The 27,132-nt window shown below is 37.3% G+C and overlaps 1 protein-coding gene across 1 annotated transcript in view; it reads left to right on the top strand.

Moving 5' to 3' along the window:
* Positions 1 to 20,860, top strand: part of LOC103972827 (signal peptide peptidase-like 2) — a 70,534-nt gene extending 49,674 nt beyond the window's left edge. Inside the window, exons 11-14 of the mRNA XM_009387196.3 lie at positions 7,370 to 7,512; positions 16,467 to 16,537; positions 20,299 to 20,382; positions 20,487 to 20,860. Coding sequence (XP_009385471.2) covers positions 7,370 to 7,512; positions 16,467 to 16,537; positions 20,299 to 20,382; positions 20,487 to 20,584 — 396 coding nt within the window. The 3' untranslated portion in view covers positions 20,585 to 20,860. The remainder of the gene's footprint in view (positions 1 to 7,369; positions 7,513 to 16,466; positions 16,538 to 20,298; positions 20,383 to 20,486) is intronic.
* Positions 20,861 to 27,132: the final 6,272 nt, after the last annotated feature.

Here is a 27,132-nt window from a genome sequence, read left to right as displayed (position 1 = left end):
CGATGACTTTAAACCATCGAGGAAGCTGAATAGCTTATCCTTCTCGAATATGTCCTGTATGTCCAACATTTGCGCAGAAAATTGCTTCACGTAGTCTCGGATGGAAGTACTTTGGCGGAGTTGTCTCAACTTCCTCCTTACGATGAACTCTGTGTTCTCAGGTAGAAACTGAGTTCTCAACTGTCGTTTTAAGTCCTACATGTGTCCACCCGACACTGACCTTGTTGGATCTCCTCCCAACGGGGTCGTCACCAAAGTTTTGCATCCCCATTCAAATACATGGTTGCTATCGAAACTTTGGTTTCTTCAGAATCAGGTCTCGTAGCTCGAAAGTATTGTTCCATGTTGAACAGGAAATTCTCGAGCTCTTTAGCATCTCGGGCACCTCTATAACAATGCGGCTCGGGTGCCCTCAAGTTTTCTGGCGGTGCAATACGAGTGTTTCTTCCTCCCGCATTCAGTGCCTTTGTGAGCATGGTCACCCTGGAAGTGAGTTCTGCCACGACTTCCTTCAGATGTTGCACGGAGTCTTTGGTGTCGTCCGACAATCGATCGACTAGGGCCTCGACCTTGTTGATTCAGGATTCAGCTTCTTCTTGCGAGCTCTCTACCCCAATAAGCATTCGCTGACCTTGGTAGAGTTCCTCCAAGCTCGCTTCAAGAACATCCAAGCGGGTTTCTGCCGTTGTGAGTCTCTCCTTATGGCTCTTCTTCCAGTTGGCGCTCCAGATTGCACCTCCTCCGCTCACGGAGAGTAGCCAATTTCTCGCTCATCATGTTCGCTGCCACGATCCTCCAAAGCGGCTCCAACGACATGAGAGCGAGTTTACACTTGCAGCCCACTTGCGGCTGCTTGGGGCAAAGGTTCGGCTTGCCCCGCCTTGCTTGATTCGCCACGATGCTTTGCCATGGCGAAATTGCGAAGTTCCTTCGCTGCTTGCTCGAATTGCTTGCCCGCTCTGATACCACAATGTCACGGATTTAGCTCGAATTGCCTAAGTCGTCATGCACCCTTGCGGCCAAGACGCGAACTTAGCTTGAGTTGCCTAAGTCGCGATGCACACTTGCGCCAACTTCTCAAACTTAGCTGGGATTGCCTAAGTCCCGAGGAGTCCTTGGGACATATGCTTCCCCAAAGGTTCAGCCTAGTTGCAACCTCGTACAGGTCCCGAAGGACCTGTAAAACAGGAAGTTGATTAGATTGAAAACAAACGACGGACAAGTCCCGATGTCTTGCAAAGAGGGAAGCTTTACAAGCAATTCAGCAAGCACCTTGCGTGCACAAGAGAAAAGAGAGGAAGGAGGAAAACAAGGACTTTAGAAGGTAGAACGAACAGTTAGAAGTCCACAAACAACTGCTCATAGGGTGTTGGGTGCCGGGTGCGAAGGTAAGTTCCCGTCAAGAAAACGTGCGAACTTGTGAAGATTGTTCAATGCTCGACAATATACCGAAGCCCCATCCAGCCCTATGCCACTCGGGGGGTTCTAGGGTGCTGAGATGGCTAACATTTCGTGCACTGCAGCGAGCTGCAGAAAACAGCCTGCGAAACGCGAAAACGGAGCCATTTTGAGGCTTTTTGGCCCGACGCGGTGAGCGGTCGCACTGTGCACTGCAACCTATTCGAACATGTATTTTTACAAGCAAAAACGCACAAAATCAAGGCAAAACAGACTGCCATGTCTTTGTTCAAGCATGCAAAAACGACGAACGGTTCGTTGAACGAAGTTGTTGCGAGTGCGCGACGACCGTTCGTGATAGCAAGTTGAGTCGCCTTAGTTCCTCCAGCAAATGCTTCGTCGAGATAAGGTGTGTGGGCCTTGAAACTCCCTTCGACTTTAGCACTATGTAGGTTGAATCCGCTCCATTAGAATGAGGGACCCATGGAATGACATGATCTCGCCCTTGCCTCTGTAAGAGTTCATGTCCTTGACTTCTGTCCAAAGAAAGCTTCGTGCCTTTGCTCTATGTTTCGTCTTTTATGTCGACTTCTTTCTTGTGACTTAGGCACTTCATTAAGTTCCACCCAAGTTGCTCTGCTTTTCAGTTTGCATTGAGTTGATAGTGGCTCTTACGCCCACCATTCCACGAATCAACCCTCCATTGAGTTCGATCTCGACATTGACTTTAAGTGTGCCTTCGGTTGGTGTTGTCGTAGGTCGCTCCTCCACTTGATCTCGCAATGCTTCCACTAATGCATCATCTCATGCGACGACACCTCGTCGCTCACTCAGTCTGTTGAGCTTTGTTGAGTTGTTGTCTTGAGGTACCCCTCCTTAACATGTGTGGTCCGTTGCATATGATTCTCTCTTTGGAGAACCGAGACTTATCCCTCATGGATATCTATCCCATTAAAGTAACTTCTCTCTTTGCATCCTTCCCTCTGGAAGTTTCAGAAACCACCATCCCTTTGGACTACTTCGCCTTAAACAAATTGTGCACTGTTTCGCTCTCGCAAGTGCACTTGCTAGATTGTAACTTTTTGTCGATACAACCCCCGTTGTGCCCCTCAGGGCCTAGCGACATGCTGAACTCACTGCACACTTCAGCCTCCTATGGACGTATCATTCCTATGCCGAAATGAAAGTTTCAATGCTCGATGGCGTTGAGTTTCGATCGCTATGGGATGGCCACGGATAGTCCATCATCCGCATTCAAGCCCTTGCATGAGTACCAAATTCTTCAAGTTAGCAATTCCCCTCACCTCTGTGAGCTTTGTATAACTCTTTCAATCGCTGAGCAACCCATCCCACCTTGCACGGTCTCATCATTTTCCAAGTGTGCAGCTTGCCTTGAGCACCGTCAAGTTTGGTTGCCAACGTCGAGCTATAGCTCGAACTCAGCCATCCTAACCTTTGTGCACTATACGTTCTTCCTAGCTCGCTTGTCCTCATGGTGCCTCTTGCTTAAAGGGTTGTCTATACCTCTAAATGTCAATCTCGGATGGCCGCTCCTTTGAGCGACTCCTTTTCCTATATCTCAATGCCTATTTCCCCCAAATGGTTACACGTGCTGGCTACCCTCAATGCAGCCTTGCTAGGTCCTCCATGTTTGCATGCTAAGTGTTTTTTACTTTAATAATCATATGAAGTTTCTTGGAGTTCTTAGTGTCCTATGTCCGATCAATGATACAGAGAAAAATTAGACCTCATGAGAATAGGAGGTGCCTTCCTGCTCTATGGTGTGTATCATGTATTATACGTAACTCATCTATGTTAACCTGCAGTAGGACTACGTTATGATGAAATTATGACAGCAATGAGCTCAATCACTGTGTCCATATTTAGAGGATAATGTGTGCTTTTCCATTATCTTCCCATCCAATGAACCTGCAAAGCAGGAACTAGCCCAATCATTCAATATAGATATAGCCTTGAGTCCAGTCTTCAAACTTGAAAACAGGACTGATTGTTGTCTAGAGAAAAAAACAGTGAAAATAGGACTGTTGCATTAAGACAGGAAAATTTGGGATAGAACAGAAAAACATAGAACATGAAAATGTGGATTATTGAAGTGTAAAAAATATTAGTGCAAACAAAAGACAAAGAAACAAAGAGATGATTGTTGTTTGGGTCATTGATGTTTGTGGCAAATGTCACCTATGGAAAAATGTAGATTTGAATCAGAAAACAAGAAGAGGAAAGGGAACAAGAAATATTTTGAAAAGAAACTGGATCTAGATCTTGTACAAAAATCACATTTCTTGAGATACAAATCACATGGAAAGTAATAGTCTTCATGATTGAACATTCTAGGGAGTTCTTGGATTCATTGGCCAATTTTATCTTGGAACAGTATACTGTGAATGATAATATGGTGAAGAAAGTGCAAAACTTTATAGGAAAGGAATTGTTGGTGCTGGTTGTAATGGATTGTCATCAGGTTTTATTTTTTCAAAAAAATTGTGAGGGTAGAAATATATCTGAGTGACTACTGCAGATTCTTGTTGGGATCATTGGTTACATCACAATGATGTGGAAATTTAAATGATGCTGCAACAATTTGTGTGACTGTATGGATAGGTATATGTTGATGGTCAAAGATTTAAGTTATGCTGCAAACCCCTATCGCATTGTAGCTTTGTTGTAGGCCAGCTAACCTCTAAACATTGTTTTCAAAACACGCTTGGGTGCTTGTTTAGGCGCTTAGGCAAGGTAACGCGAGACCCGAGCGCCTCGCAACACCTCGGGCAAGGCGAGACCTGAGCGCCTCGTAACACCTCAGGGCGAGGCATTTCAATGAAGCATTGCACGGGCATGCACTTGAGACCCGATGCCGGGTGCCTCGAGCGAGTGCTTGAGCCAAATCGGGTTGACTTTGAGCTTGGATTCAACTAGGCGAGTAAGTTGGTTCAATCAAACCAACTAATGTCATTTACCCTAACACCCCTCCACCCGTGCCTGACCAAGTGAAAGAAACTAGAAGCGAAACCCTATCACTTGTCTGCCGCCTTTATATGCTATGTCCTCCACTGCAACTCCATTCACTTTGTCTGCCGCTGTCGGCAACCTCATCCATCGCCTTCGTCCACATCATTTATCGCTGTAGCGCCATCCGTTGCTGCTGTCAACCTCGTCCATTGCCTTTGTATGGTTCGTCCGTTGCTAGAGCTTCATCCGTTGCCCTCTGTAGCTTCGTTCGCTATCGGTTTTCACCTTCCTCTACAACCATTGATTACTTCTCCATCTTCTCAACCCTTTCTTTCTCATTTTATAGGGAATTTCGTCGATTAACTTACTGCACCATATTAAAGTGGTGCACCATTACTCTGTCTGGAATTAGAACTTAGAAGTTGGTAGTTGATTAACTTACTGCCAGAGAGTTAGAATTCTTTGTTACACAGTTACCATATTGAGGTCGATTAACTTGATACATCATTTTTATTTATAACCACTTCACTCAGGCAGGCACGTAGTGACTCAGGCATTTTGGGACATTGATGCCTGCGCTTTTAAAAATACTACCCTTGGACCACTCCATTTCTAGACTAACTTGGCTTCATCGTCAGTATGGACCGACCAGACTAGTTTAGCAATGAGTCAAACCGGTTTAGCAAGGATTGAATACTGCAGCAGAAGGGCCTGACACGCTTTTTGAGTGGAATGAGTTATTGCTTCCTATTTGATTGCAGGAACAAGGTTAACCTAAAAACTCGACTGAGGGTATAAAGGGTTCTAATCAATAGGGTAGGAGAGTGGTGATATATCACTTGGTTGATACTAAATGAATACTGTGTACTGCATCAGGAAATCATTATCTTCAATAATATATTCATTGAAGGACAGAGCATACCGTATTGATGTAAAGGGTGCCAGTTGTAGTAGTGCTTCACTTGGTTTAACTTGAATAACCCTTCTACTATGGTTTCAGAATCAATGTCATTTAGAAGGAATCATCCAAGATAAGCCAAGTGTTAGCATCGGAGAGCTGCTTCAATGACTGCCTAACATACTATATATTGACATTTGATAAATGCCTCATCCCTCTATCTACAAGATATGCCATTATATTTTTTACATAGAGTCGTATGTAATCAACTAATTTTTGTGAATAAATGGGAGGGAGTGGAGGCTATTTAGTATTTATGCCATTTCAGACTATCCTTTAAATTAGTGGTACTAGTTATTAGACAAAAAGTTTTACCTAAATGTTAAGTAATATATACATTATTCAGAATTTTGACCAAAATACCCCCTACATTAGCTATTGATAATAATGGGATAGTCATTTTCTTCATAATAATTATTTTTTATCAGAAATAGTCTTTTGGCATCCATCCCTAAGTAGCCATGATCAATCACTTTGTGCTTGTAGGATGCAATGAGGACGTGGTCATGGGTTGGGGAGTTGCATTTCAAAATTTAAGAGATAGGTGGTAGCAATAAGAAAAAAATAAAAAATGGAGATCCAAGCCTATGCCAAGCTTGCTTACGCATTAAGGATGTGGTCATGTGTCAGGAGATGCATGCCAAAAGTTTAGAGACAGTGGGTAGCAAGAAGAAAATAGAAAGAAATGGAGATCCAAGCCATGCGAAACTTGCTTGTGACTGGGCTAAACTTTGCCTGGCTAGCCCAACCAATTGCCAAGTTGATCCAGGCCTTTGCTGGGTGCTACTAAACCTCCTCCACCTTGCATGGGCTATCTTGTATTCCCACTGTGGCACTCATGCAATGTCAAGCGTTTCTCAAGTTACACCTCTTACTAGCATGGCATTGGATTGTGTCGCTTAAAATAGGAAACAACAGACTTTTGTGACCATTATGAAAAAAGGTTATTTTCTCTGCAAGATACCTAATTTACAATGACCATAATCTACCATCCCTAAACAAATGACCCTTTCAAGGTATTTAATCAAGGACTTGAAACTTAAAAGTGGTATGCAAGTAGCAACCTGAAGCATGCTTTGATTTCTGCAGGCATGACAACTTGTGAAGTTCTATATAGACAGACACATGTATCCCAACTCTGCTAAGCTTGATACAATGGATGGAAAATTGAAGGAACATGATGAGAAATTAGAACCAATGAGGCATTTCCCTGTTAGGCTGAAGATAGTTTTTTACTAGTATAAGGATCTTTAGTTTGCAGTGGGGAGATATGGTGCTTCTATGTCTGTCTCCCTCTAGGCAGGTAACTATATTTTGCCTTTTACCTCTTTCTTCAACCCAACTGTCCCTTCCTCATCAAGTGGTACCTCACTTTTGTTTTCCTCCTCCAGTTATCCTCCTCTCTTCCTTGTCAAATTCTGACCATGTCCTTTACTTGCTGTTTGATTTGTGGTAGAGGCATCTTTTTATATGTGGCTTGGAATGATTATCAAGGAGATGTTTTTCTAATGTAATTCAAATATCGTTTTGTTTTTTCAATTTTCTTTTTATGGACAACATATTAACTAAATCAAAGATATTTCTTTGTTACAATTCAGGTTAATTTGAGCTCATGGTTAGATAAGTCTCTGTTATAGTGATTAACAACAGGTGCAGGATGTGATTACAGAGGAAAAAACAAGGTGTTGTTTATATTGAAAAACAATAAGGAATGGTATCAAGATAGCATATGGGTGAAATTGTCTATAGAATAAGTGAACCATCTTTGGTATCCGAATACCAAAATTCCGAGTAATGATGGAATATCAGAAGATTTCTGATATAAAGGAAATGTATGATATCTGTGATAATAAAGTCATGTGAAATGAGCTCTTTCTCTTTATGTAATTGCCTTTGGTACTATCATTTTGCCTGAAATGCTTGGCCCTATCTGCTATAACTAGACCAACTTCAACAGTCTTAAAAGATTCAGTTTCTGGTGTGTGTCCAATCCATGAGATAACGATAAAATTATGTAACAGAGAAATTTTCCGTGGTTTGTAGGTTGCTACTGGTCACAAAGCAGGTGGAGAGTCCATTCCCATGCTTCTGAAAATACCTAGATTTTTTGATCCTTGGGGAGGCTATCAAATGATTGGATTTGGAGACATTATTTTACCTGGCTTGCTTATTGTTTTCAGTCACAGGTACTCTAATAAGTTGTTAATGTTACATCTTTTCAGTGCTTAACCTGCATGATTTTGACTGCTATTTTTAGTATTTATCTGGTGCATTTTATTAGTATCAAAATTCAGAATTAGGCATCAGATATCAATGTGGAAGAAGTCTAATCATGGTCTGATTTTCTGCTAGGCAACAGTTAATTATCAGCTTTGGAAGTTTAGAAACTTTAGAGAACTTGAAAATACAGATACTTTAACTGTCTGTTAATTAGCTGTGACCTGTGTAAGTTTGTTCATAATTTCCTCATGTGATCTGCCTTGCTTTTCTTAAATAGTAAAACAAAAAGTCATGCTTTGTGATTTATGGTGATGCTTATTTTCTATATTTTGGGCATAATGATATCGTTTCTCTCAAGAAATGCAACAAGGAAGAAAAAAATAAAAATATTTATTTTTTAAAAACAGATTTAATAAATTGAATTTACATCTCCTTTGAAATGGTCTCTCCTTAATTGTCAAGAAAGGAACCTCTGAATTTCTAGGCTTCTAAGAAAATGGAACACTAAATATTACGTGATATGGAATGGTGTTTTTCTGTAAAGATTAACGGTTATGTTGCTCTGAAGCTCGCATATCTGTAATGTCATCTGCAGAAATTAGAGTGTAACGGCAAACTGAATACATTACAACAAAAAGAACCAATTCAAATTATAGGGCAATATCCAAGGAAGATGGAAGTTGACTTTGCCAAGTAGGCTTGGTAATGCTCAAATGTCTAAGGTAGCATACCAAGGCCCATGAAAGCTGTTAAGAGTTTTCTAAAGATCAAGTCATGAAGTTAAACTTGTCAAGGATGAATTCTGAAAAATATCTTGAGTAGGCACACGATTTTGTAGTTATGCTCACTATTTAACAAAAGTTTGATCTTCGAAATTGCTTGAGTGTATTTCCACATGAACCAATTTGTTCCATATGCATCAATATTAATAGGGGTTTTTAGTGGTTCATAAGTTTAGACTTCTCTACATGATTAGGTAAAATTTGGCTATTTGAATGTAAATTTGATTGTTGGACTTGGATGTAGGGTTGCCAATTATGCCAGGACCATGGCATACCTAGCGGTATTTATTGGTTAGGTTTGAACTATGATGCAGACCAGGGATTTTTGCCCAGTTTGGTCTGGTTTTCTTGAACAAAGCACAGGGACTTAGATAAAAACACGTTCTCATCCTTGCATGCATTTTGCTTGGTGTGCCTCACGCTGCTGCTTGTCCTTCGCCCACTGACCACTGGCCTTGGTTGCTGGCTGCCCAATCTTGTGGTCCTCCTCCATCCCCTCCCTTCTATTGGTACCGTGTAGCACCTGCTGGCATACCATGTGTATGTATGCTGGTGCAAACCAAATTTGTACAGTTTGGCTGGAGACTGTATGGGTTCGATATTTGAATTTTTGATCCTTGGTTGATCAAAGAGGCTAAAACTATATGATATCTATTTTTAAACATATACTCAGTTTTTTTTGTCTTTGGAATGGTATGCACCGCATGTTATCTTGTAATTGGATAGCATAATGCGTTGCTAGCATAAGATAGAACATCTCTGATGATCTGCTGGGTGGATTTGAGGGATTGATTAGCATAAAAAGAATTAAATGAAAGATTAAAAAACTTAAATCTAGTGGGTCCCAGATCCACTCAGAAATAAAAGGTATGGCATGACCTAGAAACACTTTCTCACAGTTGTACCATGTTCTGATATAAGGAAGGAGCGAGGCAGGCTCTGTCAATTAAAATTAGTGCACTATGGTGAAAAAACTGGGGGCATTGAATCGGGTTGAGAGATAGGGCAAAAAAAAATGATAAACATATGTAACAATATTAACAAAACCTAATGGAGACCTACAAACGGTGGAAACTAGATTTCCTGTGTATTAACCAAGGATTTAATTACCAAACTGTTCTAATCACTTTAACCGGTATTTACAATTTGCATATCCATCCCTACAGTGATATTATACTAATGAGTAATGATACAAAACTAATCTCGAGTTATCAACACAAAATAATTTTTTCTAACAGTAATCACGGTATATGTTAATTCTGATGCTTGACTGATATATGGTACAGACTTGTATGTAAATCCTTGGTGTCCTTTGCTTATCTTGAATGAGATGGGAAGCTGGTGGAATTGACCAAAACATACAGACATGGATGATGCATGCTCTATAAAGCTAAAAATGTCGAAGTCTTGCTTTTATGATTTTAGATCTACTAGATGACAATTTGACTAAATATAGAGCTTCTTATTGCACCACGATTAACGCTGTCTTAAGCTCATCTATGAAATTAATAACACGAAGACAGGCTTGATTCTACAAATCTGTTTGTTTCTTTGTTTCTTATAAAAATTATTCCTACTGTCATTTTCTGATTCTTCTAAAGACAAGGATGTCTTCTAAAGCTTTGCACAATTATAAGGCAAGGATTTTCTGATTCTTCTTGCATCATGCCCTTATGCTAGCTACCATCTGGCTGACTGGTGCAATGTATTGTTGGCATTACATGACATGCATTTGGATTGTATGAGTTTGTGAGGTCATTTGCTTTTGATTCTTTACACCTATCCTTCATTAATTTTCAACTGCATTTTGCTTCTGTAACTATATATGTTTGACAGCTGTTGATGGTTGAATTCTCATATTCTACAGTGAGTAGATCTATCTAATCTCAAAATTGGTTTTGTCCAATAGTTCAAACATTAGTTTAGTGGGGCTTTAAATGCATTCTACCTCTATTTTTGTTATGGTCTAGCTATTCTGATACCAACTGTTATAGCTCAGCTTGATAGAGCTCCTAAGCCAGGAACTTGGAGGACTAGAATTACATGACTCAATAATATTTAAGTCCAATTACATTATTTTAATAGAATTTAGGGAGAATTATTGGTGTGTTACCGATCTCATGAACTTTTAAGATAGACAAGTATTTTCTAGGAAAAGCAAATTCGTTGTCATAATACATATACTTCAATGCTCCTCTGTATCATCACATGCCTACGCATTGTAGCAATGAGTGTTGTGTGGATGGAACCTCAAAATGCATCTTAATTTCTCATGCAAGGAAGGCATCAATGTGTACCATACTGAGCCACAGGAAAGATGATGACATAGGATCAGGGCAAATATTTTGGCCTATGCCAACTATCATAGAAATAACAATCCTTGCATTCTGGATGTCTTGGTATGGTGCTATATGACATATGGACCATGTAACACTAAAAGATCATTACCCTTTATTTTGGTTAAACATCATGATTACTTTGTGAACTTGAAGTTTAGTTGGTGAGTTTGTTCCAAACATGCGTTCCATGGTTGCAATCTTAGTACTTCTACTGGCAATGAGAATGTTGTAAATCTTGTCTGCTATGAAAAGTCCAAGTCTGTAGTGATATGTTCACAGTTCACACAGTGAAATCAGTATGGTTTAAGTAAGGACGATAATCTAGTGTGTTGTAATCATCAAATGCTGTTAACGATAATAGAAAAAAAAGATGTAATATCTTCTATGCTTTATGTATCAAAATGTTGAGTTATTATGAAAAAAAAATAATATCTAAAATAGTGTCATTGAGATGAAAATGTTGAGATAAATGTATGGGATTATTAGAAAAAGAATAGAATATTATCTTTTTTCATTTGGTGAAAGATGGAGAAATTATTTTTATAATTTATTCAATAAATATTTTATACAGGATTTAGATCTAATGATAAATAATAGTGATAGATTTAATAATCATAGATTTGTTCGTAACATTAGAATCAGTGAAGTAAAAGATGCATTAAAGAACTTGAAAATACATAAGAGTTTGGGACTTAATTGTATCCTTATTGTGAGGTTTGGAAAAGTTTAGGGGATAAGGGAGTAACTTAGTTAACTTGTTTATTTAACAAAATTATGAGATTCAGAAAGATGCTTAATGAATAGAAAAAGAGTTTTTTAGTGTCAATTTGCAAGAATAAGATAGACATTCAAATTTTTTTAAATTATAGAAGAATTAAAATCATGAGCCATATGTGAAACTTTGGGTAAGAGTTATCGGAAATAGGATAAGGCTTGTAACAAATATCTTTGAAAATCAACTTGGTTTTATGCTCGAATGAACAACTACAGAAGTTATTTATTTATTAAGACAATTAATAGAAAAATATAGGGAGAAAAAGAAAGATTTACATATGGTTTTTATTGACTTAGAGGAAGCCTATGATAGGGTTCCTAGAGATTTATTATGGTGGATTTTAGAAAAGAAAGTTGTATCCATTAATTATATTGATGTTATTAAAGATGTGTATGATAATGTAGCTACTAGTATTAGAATTATAGGGAGCGTGTCTAGTGAATTTCCTATTAGTATAAGATGCATCAGGGATTCACATTAAGTCTCTATCTTTTCACATTAATAATGAATGAACTTACTAGTCATTTACATATAGACCTCCCTGATATCTGTTATTTGCTAATAATATTATCTTAGTTGATGAGAACCTAAGTGGAACTAATTATAAGCTTGAGTTATGAAAGCAATCCTTATAAACTAAAGGTTTTAGATTAAGTAAGACTAAGCTTAAATATATGAGATACAATTTTAGTAATTCTAGAAATAGAGAGGATAATATAATTAAGTTGGATGAATAAGAGATTCCTTTAAGTAAAAGCTTTAGGTATCTTGGATCAATTATTTAACAAGATGAAGAGATTAATGATGATGTTATTCATAGAGGAAAAATAGAATGATTAAAATGGAGAGGGGCGTCAAGAATCATGTGTGATCAGTGGATATCTTTGAGATTAAAAGAAAATTTTCATAAGACAATTGTGAGACCAACAATACTTTATGGATCTGAGCGTTGGGCAGCTAAGAAACAACATATACAAAAAATTTGTGCTGTTGAGATAAATGTGTTGAGTTACTAGGAAAGATAGAAAAAGAAATATCGTTATTCATGAGTAACTAGGTATCACTTCGATAGAGGATAAGATGAGAAAAAATTGTTTAAGATGGTATGAACATGTGCTTAAGAGACCTCCGGGAGAAGTCAAATAATTAATGTTAGTGGTACAAGGAGAGGTAGAGAAAGGCCTAAAAAAATTTTAATAGAAACTATAAATAAAGATTTAAGTATTCTAAATTTAACTAATTATATGACTTTTTACATATTTCAATGGTACCAAAAGATCCAGGTAGCCGACCCTAAATAGTTGGGACTTTCAGTTTTGTTGTTGATGTTGAACATTCTAGGTGAATCAATTAGGAAAAATCTTAAAATTAGTCTGGGCATGCCTAATCAAGGTCTATTTGTTCAAATTAGTGGTGCAAGGAAGATTAAAAAAATATAGTAAAAACAATTATATGGGTTTTGATGGTGCACTGCTTAGTTTGGTGAATGATGTTTGTGTCAATAAAATTCAATAACTAGAGCGGATCATGCAGTAAAATTCAAATAGTTGGACTTATCACTTAATGTTTCATAGGCATAGTTAAGAAAAAGGATTCAAGTTCCAACATTGTGCTAGCTGATCGTTGGGATGGGATATGGGGCTTGTCAAGTATTCCCCCAACCACCAAGCCATGACTCCAGCATGCTGGCAGCATGGCAAAAAATAAAATGCCATCTAAATGTAGGAAGAGATAAATATCCAAAAAGATGCATTGAAGTTTTTAACAGGTAGATTTAATCTATGTGCATTCCTTCTCAAGGATTCTGAGAGTAAGAAAAAAATCATTAGTTGTCGAGTTAAATTTTATTAACAAACAACTTACCTATTTTGGCAGCAGCTTGTCCCAAGTACCACTTCAGGACACCTTTTATGACAGCAGTCAAGTTATTGGTCCCCATCTCAGTCTCACCAGAGCTTGGAAATTAAATAACAGGAAACAATAATCTTAATATAGAACAGGTAATAACGATATAATCTTTCTTTTTCTCTATCATATTTTCTAAACAAACCACCATAAAAGTAACATAATTAATGTATCAATCAAGATAAAAGATACATGTATCAGAAGATATTGTGCCCACATATACCCACATCCTAAATTGAGTATATTTTTAGTCGTGCTTGTATCAACATTATGGCAGATATTCTAACTTAATTCATTTAGTTAGAATATCTGCTTAGATTTAGTGTGTGAACGATGACTAATTTTTCATAACAACTTTCTACAATATTCTTAAAATTTAAAAGTCATATGATATGTTGACATGATATTTTGTTTGTTATGCACTTATTACTATATCTCTGAATGTAGGATAAGGCTTGAAACAAATATCTCCGTAAGTCAATTTGATTTTATGACTAGAAGATCAACCATATAAGCTATTTATATATTAAGATAATTAATCGAAAGGCATAGGGAGAAAAAAAGGATTTGTATATGATTTTTATTAACTTAGAAGAAAGCCTATGATAAGGTTCCTAGAGATTAATTATAGTTGGTTTTAGAAAAGAAAGATGTATTCACAAATTATATTGATATTATTAAAGATATGTATGATAATGTAGCTACTAGTATTAGAACTATAGGGAGTGTGTTTAGTGAGTTTCCTATCAGCATAGAATTATATCAGGGATTCACATTAAGTCCTTATCCTTTCATATTGATAATGGATGGACTTACTAGTCATTTACATGATAGCCCTCTTTGATGTATATTATTTGTTGATGATATTATCTTAGTTGATGAGAGTTTGAGTGAAATTAATTATAAACTTGAGCTATGGAGACAATCTTTAGAAACTAAATGTTTTAGATTAAGTAGGATTAAGATGAAATATATGAGATACAATTTTAGTAATTTTGGAAATATATAGGAGAATATATTTAAGTTGGATGGATAAGAGATTCCTTTAAGTAAAAGCCTTAGGTATTTTAAATTAATTATTCAATAAGATGGAGAGATTGATGAAAATATTATTCATAGAATAAAAATAGGATGGTTAAAATGATGAGGAGCGTCAGGAGTCTTATGTGATCATTGGATACCTTTGAGATTAAATGAAAATTTTTATAAAATTATAATGAGACTAACAATGCTTTATGGATTTGAGTGTTGGGCAGCTAAGAAATAATATATGCAAAAAGTTTGTATTGCTGAGATAGAAATGTTGAGATGAATATGTAGAGTTATTAGGAAAATAGGAAAAAAAATATTGTTATTCATGAATAACTTGGTATCACTTCGATAGAGGATAAAATGAGATAAAATCATTTAAGATGATATGAACATATGCTTAGGAGATCTCTAGATACGGTAGTCAAAAGAGGTGAAATGATTAATGTTAATGGTGTGAGGAGAGAGAGGAAAACCTAAAAAGATTTTAATAGAAACTATAAATAAAGACTAAAGTATTCTGAACTTAACTAAACATATGGTTTTTTACATATTCTAATGGCGGTAAAAGATTGATGTAGTGACTCCAAACAGCGATTTAAAAAGGCGCTCGGGCGAGGCGAGGCGAGGCCCGAGCGCCTCGCTAATCTCCCAGGTGGCGCGCTTCAAATAGGCGCCGCCTGTGCGCTCGCCCGAGCCTAGGCGCTGGGCGCTTCGGGCGAGCGCCTAGGTTAACCAAGGCGACCGAACCAGGATTTTAGGTCTGGTTCGGTCCTGATTCGGTCTATGATGGTTAGTTGGTTTAATCGAACCAACTAAAACTGATATAAGTGACAAACAAACCCTAACCTTCGTCGTTGTCGATCCCGATCCCGCTGCTCGTCGCTCGCAAACGCTGTCGCCGCTCGTGCCTCTTGCTGCTCGTTGCTCCCGCTCCCGCTGCCGCTGCTTGCCACTGTCGCTGCTCGCAAATGCTGCCGCTGTCGCCGCTCGCGCCTCCCGCTGCTTGTCGCTCTTGCTCCTGCTACTGCTCCCGCTGTCGCTGCTCGCAAACGCTGCCGCTGTCGCCGCTCGCGCCTCCCACTGCTTGCCGCTCCCGCTCCTGCCTCCCACTGCTCGCCGCTCTCGCTCTCGCCACTCCCGCTCCCGCCGCTCGCCGCTGTCGCTGTTGCCGCTTCCTCTTTTCTCAGTCAGCAGGCTCAGCACCCCTTTACACTTCCTTTTAACAATATACGTATATTGTATACTGTTAAATGTTAATATTATTAAGTTTATTTGAAATGATTAATTTTTAATATTGTTAATAGATTAATAATATATTATTTTAATTTTAATATTATTAATTTTTATTAATTATATTATATATATTTTTATATTTTTATATTATTTTATTAATTATATTATATATTTTTATATTTTAGCGTCTCGCTTCGCTCGGGCGAGTGCCTAGCGCCTCAGGCGTTTTTGGACCTTGACGCCTTTTGGCGCCTAGCGCTTTTTAAATCACTGACTCCAAACAGTTAGGACTCATAGATTTGTTGTTGTGTTGCATCCATTTATGACCATACAAGATAGTGAGCTTTTGGCACCACAATAAGGTTGATCTTTGTGACCTAGATGGTTATGGTTCTAAGTCATGAAAACAGTCTTTCTACTTGCAAGAGTAGGAGATGTACACCTGACTTCAAATCGTAAAGGTACATCTTGAGTTGATACAAATTAATCCTTGCCAGATCCCCATTGTTGTGAGCTTCGTTCATTAGTCCATCCTTTTTTATTACTATATAAAGTGGGCACATGTTTTCGAGACATTTTTCTGTATGCCAATAACACTTGTGACATGATAAGCACTGCTTTTGATTTCTCCATTGTAACTGTCTAGAATGGATATTTTTCATTTTTTTCAGTTAAACAAAAAATGATTCTACTTTATGGTAGAAGTTGAATCAGTGTATATTAGTGCTGTAGCCAAACATCATTACTTAAATTGAAATTTTATTTGGACAAAAATGAGGTTGTTGTTATGTATTTCTTGTATCAGCTTCAATTAGGAGCCATATTGTCATTGACCTTTTCTTTTATCTGCACAGGTTTGATAAATTAACTAAAAAGGGCATCTCAAATGGTTATTTTCTTTGGCTAATATTTGGCTACACTTTTGGTAGGTCCTTTTTCCTTGGATATAATTTTGTTTGTTATTTTTCATTTCAACCTTGATTTTAGATAACAAGATATTTCTGTTTTCTAAATGTTTATATTTCTTTTAACTTTTATATATGTTTCAATTTTTAGTAAAGAACTTACTAGAGGAATGGATTTTCTTTCACTGAGTTGGTTATCAACTAGATTTTAATGTGTTGAATTTTCTAGGAGTTTAGAGTCCCCTGTTGTTGATCAAGTATACCTGTGAAGGATATATAGTTTAACAAAATATGCAATTTTGTATATGAATGAGATCCTATTAACTGATGAAAAAAATATATAATAGTTTTATTGAATAATTGATAAATAAATGAAAAGGGAGAAAGAAAAGAGGAGAAAAAATATAAGGGCAGCGACACATACAAACAAGTATTGTATTCTCTTTCTGCCAAGGATTATGTGCATGGACAGAGGGAAGGTGGCCAGGTCTCTGCAACCAACACACAATCGGTAACATCTAAGTGGGACCCTCATGTTTATCCAACCAGTGACTACTAGACTCTCATGCTGGTTGCAAAGGATGCATACGCATAGGCCTTTGTATGTAGGCCTTTGCACACTCAAGGGCTAAATTTGTTGAATCTAGATATTGGTGATGATGGACCTAATTGTTGATTGTGCTAATATCTTATCAAGGCTCATATATGGAATAATTACCGAAATTCATATGCGCTTGTCATAGGTTAAAGTATGAGATGATCTGCAACCAGGCCGTAAAGTATGAAAGCTACAATTGAACTAATCACTAACATCCTACAAATATGAATTAGTTCAAGAGCTCAAATCAAGACTGCTCAAGTCATGTAAATCCTTAAATTCAATACGTTAAAACTCAAGAGAGACTGTGTTTTATCTGAAGTGGAGTTGTAAACAGAGCTCCAATGATTCAGTAAAAAATGAATCAATCATTTCTGCCTGCAACTTCATGAGCTCTGATTCGATTTGCAAATAATAGTTCCATAATTACTACAAGTTGGAGAAATGACCAAGTCTTTGTGCTAAAGCTAATTCCAGTTATGTCAAGGACTGAATTTAACAGAAGCTAAAACTAACACATGCATGCCACCGCCAAGAGACCTAAAGAACCCTGAACAATCAAATTTTCCTTGACTACACAAAAATCTTTTGAAGATTTTTTACCAACAAATCAAATTTACACAATCGTGATATGACAGATGTCAGGATAAGTTAGAGAAAAAACTAGAATTTTAAATGATATTTAATAGACTATCTTATTTGCTTTTGATCTCTATAAACAGAGATCACCTGCAAACTTTGAAAATCCATCTCATTGAGCCAAACCTACCACAACTATAAGAGAAAGGAGAGAAACAAAAAGAGAACTTTGCCTGCAAAATCTTGAGAATGCTGCAACTTCCATTTGCAAATTTTTTTGAGCTAAAAGAGTTGTGTTCTTGAGCTAAGGATTTTGCCTCCTCCCACAAATTAGCTTCATACTTGTGAGGTTTGGGTTCCTACTAGGTTCCTTGCTTGTTCAACCCTGTACTTATGGGTGTCACTGTAGTTGAGTCATGAGTGAAACTTGTTGGGAAAGGTTAGTCCTTGGGTTGCAACAAAATCTTCCTTGTTATCATGTAGACATGGAATAGGCTCACAAGTTTGGTTGAACTTCTCTTGGGCTCAGAAAGGCACACTAATAGACCCAGACCATCGTGATCATTTTTTTTTAACAGAAATTGAAGAAAGGAACCTGATGCGAATTGAACCCTAACATCTATGTAGATAAAAAGCATTAACACTTTGCAAGTTTTGTGAGCACACTGGTTTCAAATAGTGTTTTTTTCTCTTAAACTAATCTCTCGTGTCAATCTTTTTATTTCAAACACATAATGAAAGAAAGATCCATATAATCTTGTATATGAAACTTGTGATGATACCATTAGAGTTGTTACAAGCTAATACAAGTCTTTGTTGCCTTTTATTAAGTACTATGCCCCTCTGAATTGAAACATGGGCGATTCCTCTGATGTGTATGTACTGTTCTCTTGTTGTCCTATGCCTTGCATTAAATATATTACAACAAACTTAAGGTCACAAGCATCTTGTGACCACAAACAAGGGTTTTGTGGTCACAAGCATCTACATACATACAGAAGGTCAATCTTAAGCTTGTTGATTGATCTCTAATAACTGAAGGTTATGTTTGGCATATTTGTTCTTGGAAACTTCCATTTTGTGGGCAAATGTTAATGTCTCTTTTCTCTCTTTCTTGGGTAAAGCAGAAGTTGAGTAAAATGAGCTTCTTTTCATTTATAGAATTCTGATTTATTCACTCGGTTTATAAATACTTTTACATTTTTAACAAGAATGGCTTTGCAAATAACAGATAAGTTTCATGATTTCTAAATTTTGCCAGAGCTTAACTTACTATCTTTCATGCCAATATATATTTCGTCAGTTCCTTTGTGAAACTTCAAAAAAATTATTGATGCTTTTGCCTTCTCTTTTTTGCTTTTAGCAGATTGATTTTCCTTCAGGTCTATGACTTTTATTTTTAATGCGTACTACAGGTTTTTCTACAAATGCAGTTATTTATGCTTATTAGATATTGGAAAACTCATGAGGCTAACAACTCATTTGCGAATAGGAATTCATTTATCGCATTGTGTATAGTCACAATTGGAATTTATGCAACTGATTCTATACTTCAGATCAACACTTTCTTGTCTTGACATGCCTACATTTGATTACCTTGTTGGTGCTGATTATGGCATCACATGCACTTTGGTGCTAGGGCAGCATAGGTGAGCCCACACCTATAATTCTGGGGCATACCCTTGGGCACATAAGGATGTCAAAGAAAGTTATGCTTCATGGAACGAGATAACATACATCACTTGTTTATTAGAAGTAATCTTCAACATAAAATGCAAACACTTGACAATGATGAAGGAAAAAGATGAGAAAAGAGATTATTCTTATCGGTGATAGTGGAGCTTAGCCAGAGAAAAGTTGCATTATGATTCTTCTAATAGGCAGTCTGTGGATTATGGCTAGAGAACTAATCTTGGATAATCTTGGATTATGGCTAGAGAAAAGTTGCCAATTTGTGTGCTGTTGCAAAGGAGTGTAATACAGAGAAATGCCGTTGGCATTAAGTTGGTTTTTTATCTTTCTGAAAACTGCTTACTTCTTTTTGCATTTGGCTTTTAATAATTGATTCCACCATGTTGTTAATTACTGAGTGGTTGGTACTGGTTCCTTGTTTCTGGTCTGACGTATTCTCTATCATTATGTGAGCCTAAGCTCCCAACTGTTACGAGGTCCAAAAATCCTAGGAGTTCTTCAGCAGTTCCAAGAGGGGATTTGATTTATAATGGATATCCTAATGTTGCATTAGAGTTTTAAATTCCAACTCCTGGTTCTCCAAATTTCAGGGTAGTATTTCATGTTTTTATGCTTGGTTGGTATGGGTATTTATCTTATCCTGGGATTTCCATGGACCCAAGTCTCTGGGCTTCCAATTTACCCCAGAGATATGAATTTTCATAGATTTAGTGGACCTTAATCACAAAACTGTTCAACTCTAACGAGACATGAGAGTGTTTGTATCAAACCTTGATATATCAAGAGAAATCCCCAACCTGATTACGGCCTCAGTCGTTTTGTGTTATTGTTGCATATTCTCATGGTATGAATCCATGCACAAATGTTTTTTGCCATTCTTGTTGTTCCTAAAAAATTGACTCTCTTTTGCAGGTTTGTCTGTCACATATCTTGTTTTTTACCTGATGAATGGACATGGACAACCTGCTCTGCTCTACTTGGTTCCGTGCACCTTAGGTGATGATTTGGATGTGTTCAACTTTCAATTCATCAGTATTAATCTTCTTGCTAATGTAGAGGAAATTGTGGTTTAAAAAATGCTAATTTTCTGCACTTATCAGGTCTTACTGTTGTACTGGGTGGACTTAGAGGAGAAATTGGAGACCTATGGAACTACGGAGAAACACCATCCAAAGTTGTTCCTGGTGGTGAAACTTAAGCACTCATTTGCAGAATCTCATTCGAGCCAATGATCCCAGTGCCTGCTCTTTTACCTATCTGGCACATTTGAGATGAGAATGCTACCCGGGAATATGAACTAACCATCCATTCTTAATATGCGTCCTAATCGATGTAAATTGGCATTCTCTTGTATTGGCGTATCATTGTGCTCTGCCACAGCATCATCCCAGCCTTTGTGAATATCAATGTTTTGCCGCAAAATGGTTATTCATTTTACTCTGCCATTTCCATGAAGAGATGATTGGAACTCTAATCGGTGAAACATGGGGAAGATCCCTTTTTTTGGAATGATTTGAAGGGTATAAATTAGATGAATCCCATCAAATATTCATATCATCAAACCATTTTCTCCTAACCGATAGAGGAAATTATTATAAAAGCCTCATATCATCAAACTCTTTTGTGGAATCCTGATACAGTTTTACAAGAAATTCCAGTAGGACTGTGTTGAGTTTCAACGCCAAGGCTAGTGACAAGCTTGGACGTTGCACTTAAATTAACTCTGGATCTCCTTTCGTATTTCGGTAACCAGAATATGCTTTGACAACAGATGAATTGTTGGAACTCATTTGTAATATGTAAATTGGTCTGATCTATGAATGTAACGCTATTCAAAGATAAATTTGATTGAAACATAGATCACTTCTAAAAGTCCATTGTCTTTGTAAGGTGTAAGGAAGGGGAAAGGAAAGGGAGAAGGCGATGGGCAAGGAAAGGTAGGTAGAGAGGGATAGGTGATGAGAGGAAGGAATGAGGCGACGGGGAAGGATAGGTGATGAGAAAGAGGAGGGGAGGGGTGAAAGGAGGCAGGGAGGAGGCAATAGAGACGATGGGGTAGAGGAAGAAAGGATATTTATAATATTATAAAAAATAAAGAGTATTATTAAAAGAATAAAAATAAGGGGAACCATTTGAAATAAAAAATAAAAATGTATTTTTTAAATAAATCACCCAATAAATAATATAATTTTTATTTATTAAATTTATATTTTATCTATTTTTGATATAGCACATGCTAAAATTATAAAATAATAAAATGGATGAAAATTTATCCAAAATAAGAAATAGATGTGAAATACATGTTGGAATATATAGGGTCATTTTGTTAAAGGAAATATATGAGTTAAACTTGTTTTACATAAAATTGTACTAACTTTTAATATAAACTTAATATCGCATCTAACGATCTTTCTTTAATAAGCAAAGATTAACCTCCTTGTTACACCTATTTTCTTCTTTTCACATGTTTAGGAGACAACCTGCATTCACTCCTCTCTAAACAAAATTCTAAAGTTAGATCTAGAAGAGAGGATTTCTCAAGTGATTGTAATAGTGTTTTCTCATTTTAAAACTCTTTGTGCTGGTATCTTTTAACTAGGGATGAGATGAGTATTTATAGGCCTCAAGTTGATTCAAACTTGGAGCCTAAAAATGTCTCATCCCGAGTTTCCTGGGTATGGGTAGTACCATCGCTTGTGTTGGGCGATACCATCGCTAATGTCAGTCTAATACTGACATTGCATTGGGTGGTACTACCGCCTAGTCTGACGGTACCATCGCCTGATACCTGACATTAGGCGATACCACTGTCTAGACTGACGATACCACCACCTAATAGCCTCTCGGAGGTTCTGTCTGTGCGATACAACCTCCTAACACAGTCTCGGAGACTGTGTCATGACGATTACACCTCTTAGGTTACTATTTGGACCTTTTCACTTAGCCCAATACAGTCCTTACATGGGCTCAATTGGGTTACTATTTGGACCTTTTCACTTGGCCCAACATAGTCCTTATATGGGCTCAATTGGGTTACTATTTGGACCTTTTTACTTGGCCCAACATAGTCCTTACATGGGCCCAACTAGCTCCTAATTGAGTTAGCCCAATTTTAATCTCAATTATGTGCTAACTATGAATTCTAATGCATACACTAAGCTAAATAAGGCCGACGAGTCAAAGTTTCTTCCGGTGAGCTTCCAACGATCTTCCGACGAATTTTTGATTGTTGAATCTCATATTTTGATGATGAAGTCAAATATAATTTGTTTGATCTAATCTATATGTTGAGAAAAGTGTACAGAATTAACTACCATAGTAGTAAGATATAAAGTAGGTGTTGTGCTAAGGTCAAGATCGAGATCACGTTGGGAGTTCGAGAGTTCGACGGAAGTCCAAACGTTCGTCGGAAGTTCTACCGGAACTAACCGAGAAGTCTAGGAGCTTGCCAAAAAAAGTTCGTCGGAACTTGCCAAGTAGTTTGTCGTAAAGTCCAGGAGCTTGCCGGGAGTCCACCGGAGTATTGCCGAGAGTTCGTCGGATGTTCGCTGGAAGTATGCCGAAAGCTCGTCGGAAGAGCAATTGACGCACTAGAATAAGAAGTGCAGTAAACATGTCTTAATTATCTTAGTTAGAGAGTAAATTAAGTTAGGATTGGGAGTAATCCCACTAACTTAATTAGAGGCTAACTTAATTAGGTTGATTTGAGCCAGATTAAATGGCCCAATCAGCCCCTGAAAACATGGTTGGCGGTGGCACCGCCCAGAAGACCCAGTCTCCTAGGTGGTCTAGGTGGTGGTACCACCCAAACTGGGTGGTGGAACCATTGGCAGTTATTGCTGCCAACGGTGGTACCATCAAAGCTCGGTCTCCAAGCTTTGTTAGAAGGTGGTACCACCCATACTGAGCGGTAGTATCGCCTAGTGTCAGGTGGTGGTACCGCCCAGTAATGGCAGTGGTACCACCGGAACCCGAAAACCTGGGATTATACACTTTTTGGCTCCATTTTTGAAGTCATTGGGGCCTATAAAAACCCCACTCTTTTTTTGCATGAAAGGGCATGAAAGCATTAAGATAATCTTGAGTTGTTGGGGTGTAAAAGTGTTGTAAACAAGTGCTAGAGTCCTCCTCCTCTCTTTCTAAGTTTTGAGATCATTCAAGAGAGGTGTGAGACTTGTAAGGATTCTCTCCTAAACCCGTGAAAAGGAGAAAGTGTTGTAAAAGATGGTTGGTCTTCACCTATTGAATGAAGGTCTTTAGTAGATGTCGGAGACCTTGTCGGAGGAGGAATCCGAAAGTGGATGTAGGTCACGTTGACCGAACCACTCTAAGTTCTAGTTTGCTTTTCATTAGTGTAATTTACTTTAACTGCAAATCATTTCATAGCAAACTGCTTCTCCTCCTCATCTTGCTTACGCTCTCATATGTTTCAAGTTGTTATCCTTTCGATTCGGTTTTCATTGAAAGTATGAAATATTTTATATGAAAATTAAAAAAATTTCTGCTACAATAATTCACCACCCCCTCCCCCCCCCCCCCCCCTCTTATTGCCGCTCTTGATCCTAACAATTGGTATCAGAGCAAGGTTCACTCTCGTTTGGTTTAAAACCCAAGAGAGATGATATTTACTAGCAACCAAGAGGGTCATTCAATTACACATCCGCCTATGTTCAATGAGACGGATTACACATATTGGAAGACTAAAATGAGAATCTTCCTAATTTCAATGGATTTTGAGCTTTGAAATGTTGTCGAAAATGGTTTTCAAAAGTCTTCTCTTCCAATGAATGATTGGAATAAGTTGGAGAAGAAGACTTTTACTTTCAATGCTAAGGCTATGGATGCCTTATTTTGTGCATTAGATAAAAATGAGTTTAATCAAGTATCGATTTGTGAAATGACTTTTGACATTTGGCACACACTCGAAGTGAATCATGAAGGCACTAGTAGAGTGAAGGAGTGAAAAATTAATCTTTTAGTGCTTTCTTATGAGTTGTTTCGAATGAAACCGAGTGAGACCATTGGAGACATATACACTCGATTTACAGATGTCATCAATGGTCTAAAAGAACTTGGTAAAGGTTTGTCGGATTTTAAACTTGTTAATAAAATTTTAAGATCCCTTCCAAAGAGTTGGGACTCTAAAGTAACGATCATTCAAGAGGCCAAAGATCTAAATAATTTTCCTCTTGAAGAACTAATTGGGTCACTATTGACCTATGAAATGACATGTAAAGCTCATGAAGAGCTTGAGGACACCCTTCCAAAGAACAGAAATGATATAGCACTGAGAATACAAGAAGACCACTGGAAAGAAAACTCAAGTGATGAGGACTTTGATGATGACGTGGCACTCTTAACAAAGAAGTTAAAAATATTCATAAAAAGAAATAAATTTAAAAATAATACTAAAAATAAATTTGAACCTAAGAAAGAACAAGTGATATGTTATGAATGCAAGAAGCCGGGACACTTCAAGAGTGAATGTCCCCAAGCAAAGAGAAGGCAACCAAAGAAGAAGACTCTCAAAGCTACGTGGGACGACTCAAGTGCATCTGAAGAAGAGGAGCTTACCATCACCGAGAAAGTTGCTCACTATGCACTAATGGCCATTGGAGATGAGAAAACAAGTTCATTTGACATAAATTTATCATTTAATGAACTATTAAATACTTTTAATGATCTATTTAATGAATGCAAATTAATTAGTAAAAAATATAAATTGTTAGAAAAGGAGCATGCTTCTCTTGTTAATAATTTCGATAGATTAAAAATTGAGCACAATGATAGTTTAACTCCATGTACGAAATGTGATGAACTAGAAATACTTCAAAAAGAAAACTTGCTACTAAAGGAAACCTTAAGAAAATTTGAGATTGATAGCAAGTCCTTGAATATGATCCTTGCCAAGAAGGGTCACGTTCATAGAAAAGGTGGAATTGGATTTGTGAGTAGCTCTCACCAAAATCCAACCACCTTTGTTAAAGGCCCTACTTTGCATGTTTCATCCCGAAACAAATGCAACTTTTATTACAAATTTAGGCATGTAGCTTATCATAGTCTATTTAAGAAATATAGTCCACATAAATTAATTTGGGTTCCTAAAAGAACCTCAAATAACTCAATGCAACATAATAAACTATGTAGATCGATTTTTTAAGCACCCAAGGTAAATGGATACCTAAAAATCATCTCTTTTTGTAAAAAATACACCATCACAAGCTAGGAGCAAGAGATGATACTTTGATTTTGGATGCTCAAGGCTTATGACCAAAGATCCAAAATAACCCATAAAGCTCTCTAGCCAAAATAATAAAAAGGGGATCATAAGAATTAAAACGGTTAGTTACAAAATGATACTTATAAGATCATGATGCAATAATTATTTGAAATCTTATGTGATAAACACTTGATCTTGATCTCTCAAACCTGAAAATTCTTATACATAAGTTTCCTTTCTAACTTCTTCCGGAATTCTAAATTTCTAGGATACATTCCCTCCTAAATTTTTTTCGGATCGAATTCTATCTAACAAGATCATGAATTTGTTAAATTTTTATTTTCGGACCTTCTTGATCACTCACCTGAATCATGATCTTATAGTGTGCATAATGAGCCATATGCATTTTTTTTTCCATACGAGTTTTTACGATGTTTGCAAATGATGAATCATGAACTTATGGTAGGCATTTTATAATACGAGTTTAATATAACGTTTAAGCATGGTGTGCATTTTATATGATGAATCATACACGTAGAGTCTTCAATACGAATTTTCTTTTCTTATAATACGAATTTCACATGATAAGGTTGTGTGGTTTATAACAATAAAAATCTTTCATGATAAGGTTGTGTGGTTACATGTAAATAGTGCTCACTACATGATAAGGTTGATGTCACCCCCCTTCCCCCACACAACTATGTGAGCAATGCTCACTGCCTATAGGCGGTGGCACCGCTAGTTGTCACGGGTGGCAAGCGGTAGCACCACCCGCAACCTGCCCCTTATAAACCCCAAGTTAGGGCTGGCGGTAGAACCAACCCCAACTCATTTTGCACTCCTCTAAACAGCTCCAAACCCATTGCTCTCCCTCTAGCAACCCAAAAATCCTCACTTCCCACTAGATCAAGGATCAATCTCCAACATTCTTTTAAAGATCACTAGAAAGGAGAACTACTAAGGTAATCTCCACACCAAATTGATTCTCCTTTGTATTACTTGTTCTTGCTCCTTATTTGCCTTCATTATTGTAGTCTTAATGGGTTCTAGAAGATCCTCTAGAGATAAATGGAAGAGGAGATTAGATGAAAATTATGACTCCATACTTTTCGATTCTAATCAATATGCCCTAAAATTTTCATCCATAGAGTCTAGACATATTCATAAGGGAAAATATGTTGATTTAGACGAATTAAGTGATTTGGAACATATTCAATAGCTTGCTAATCTAGACATTCTCTCAATCCTTCAAATGAGTAAACCTATCTACCCTAGACTTGTTAGACTATTTTATAATAATTTACATGTAGATGAAGATGAAAGGATATCTACCTATCTATTAAGACATCATATATCCATTACGGATAGAACCATTTGTAACATCATAGGAATTCCGGTAAAAGAAAGAGGGTGTTATTTTAGAGGACAATGAGATGATGAAACAGTTGGAACTACTTACATTGATGCTTTAGGAATAAGACAATGGCTCCGTCGGATATCTCATATCCGAATCTCTACTCATCGCA

The sequence above is a fragment of the Musa acuminata genome, chromosome BXJ3-2 (genome assembly GCF_036884655.1).
Source record: "Musa acuminata AAA Group cultivar baxijiao chromosome BXJ3-2, Cavendish_Baxijiao_AAA, whole genome shotgun sequence".
NCBI lineage: Eukaryota > Viridiplantae > Streptophyta > Magnoliopsida > Zingiberales > Musaceae > Musa > Musa acuminata.
This window is presented reverse-complemented; position numbering and strand designations above follow the sequence as displayed.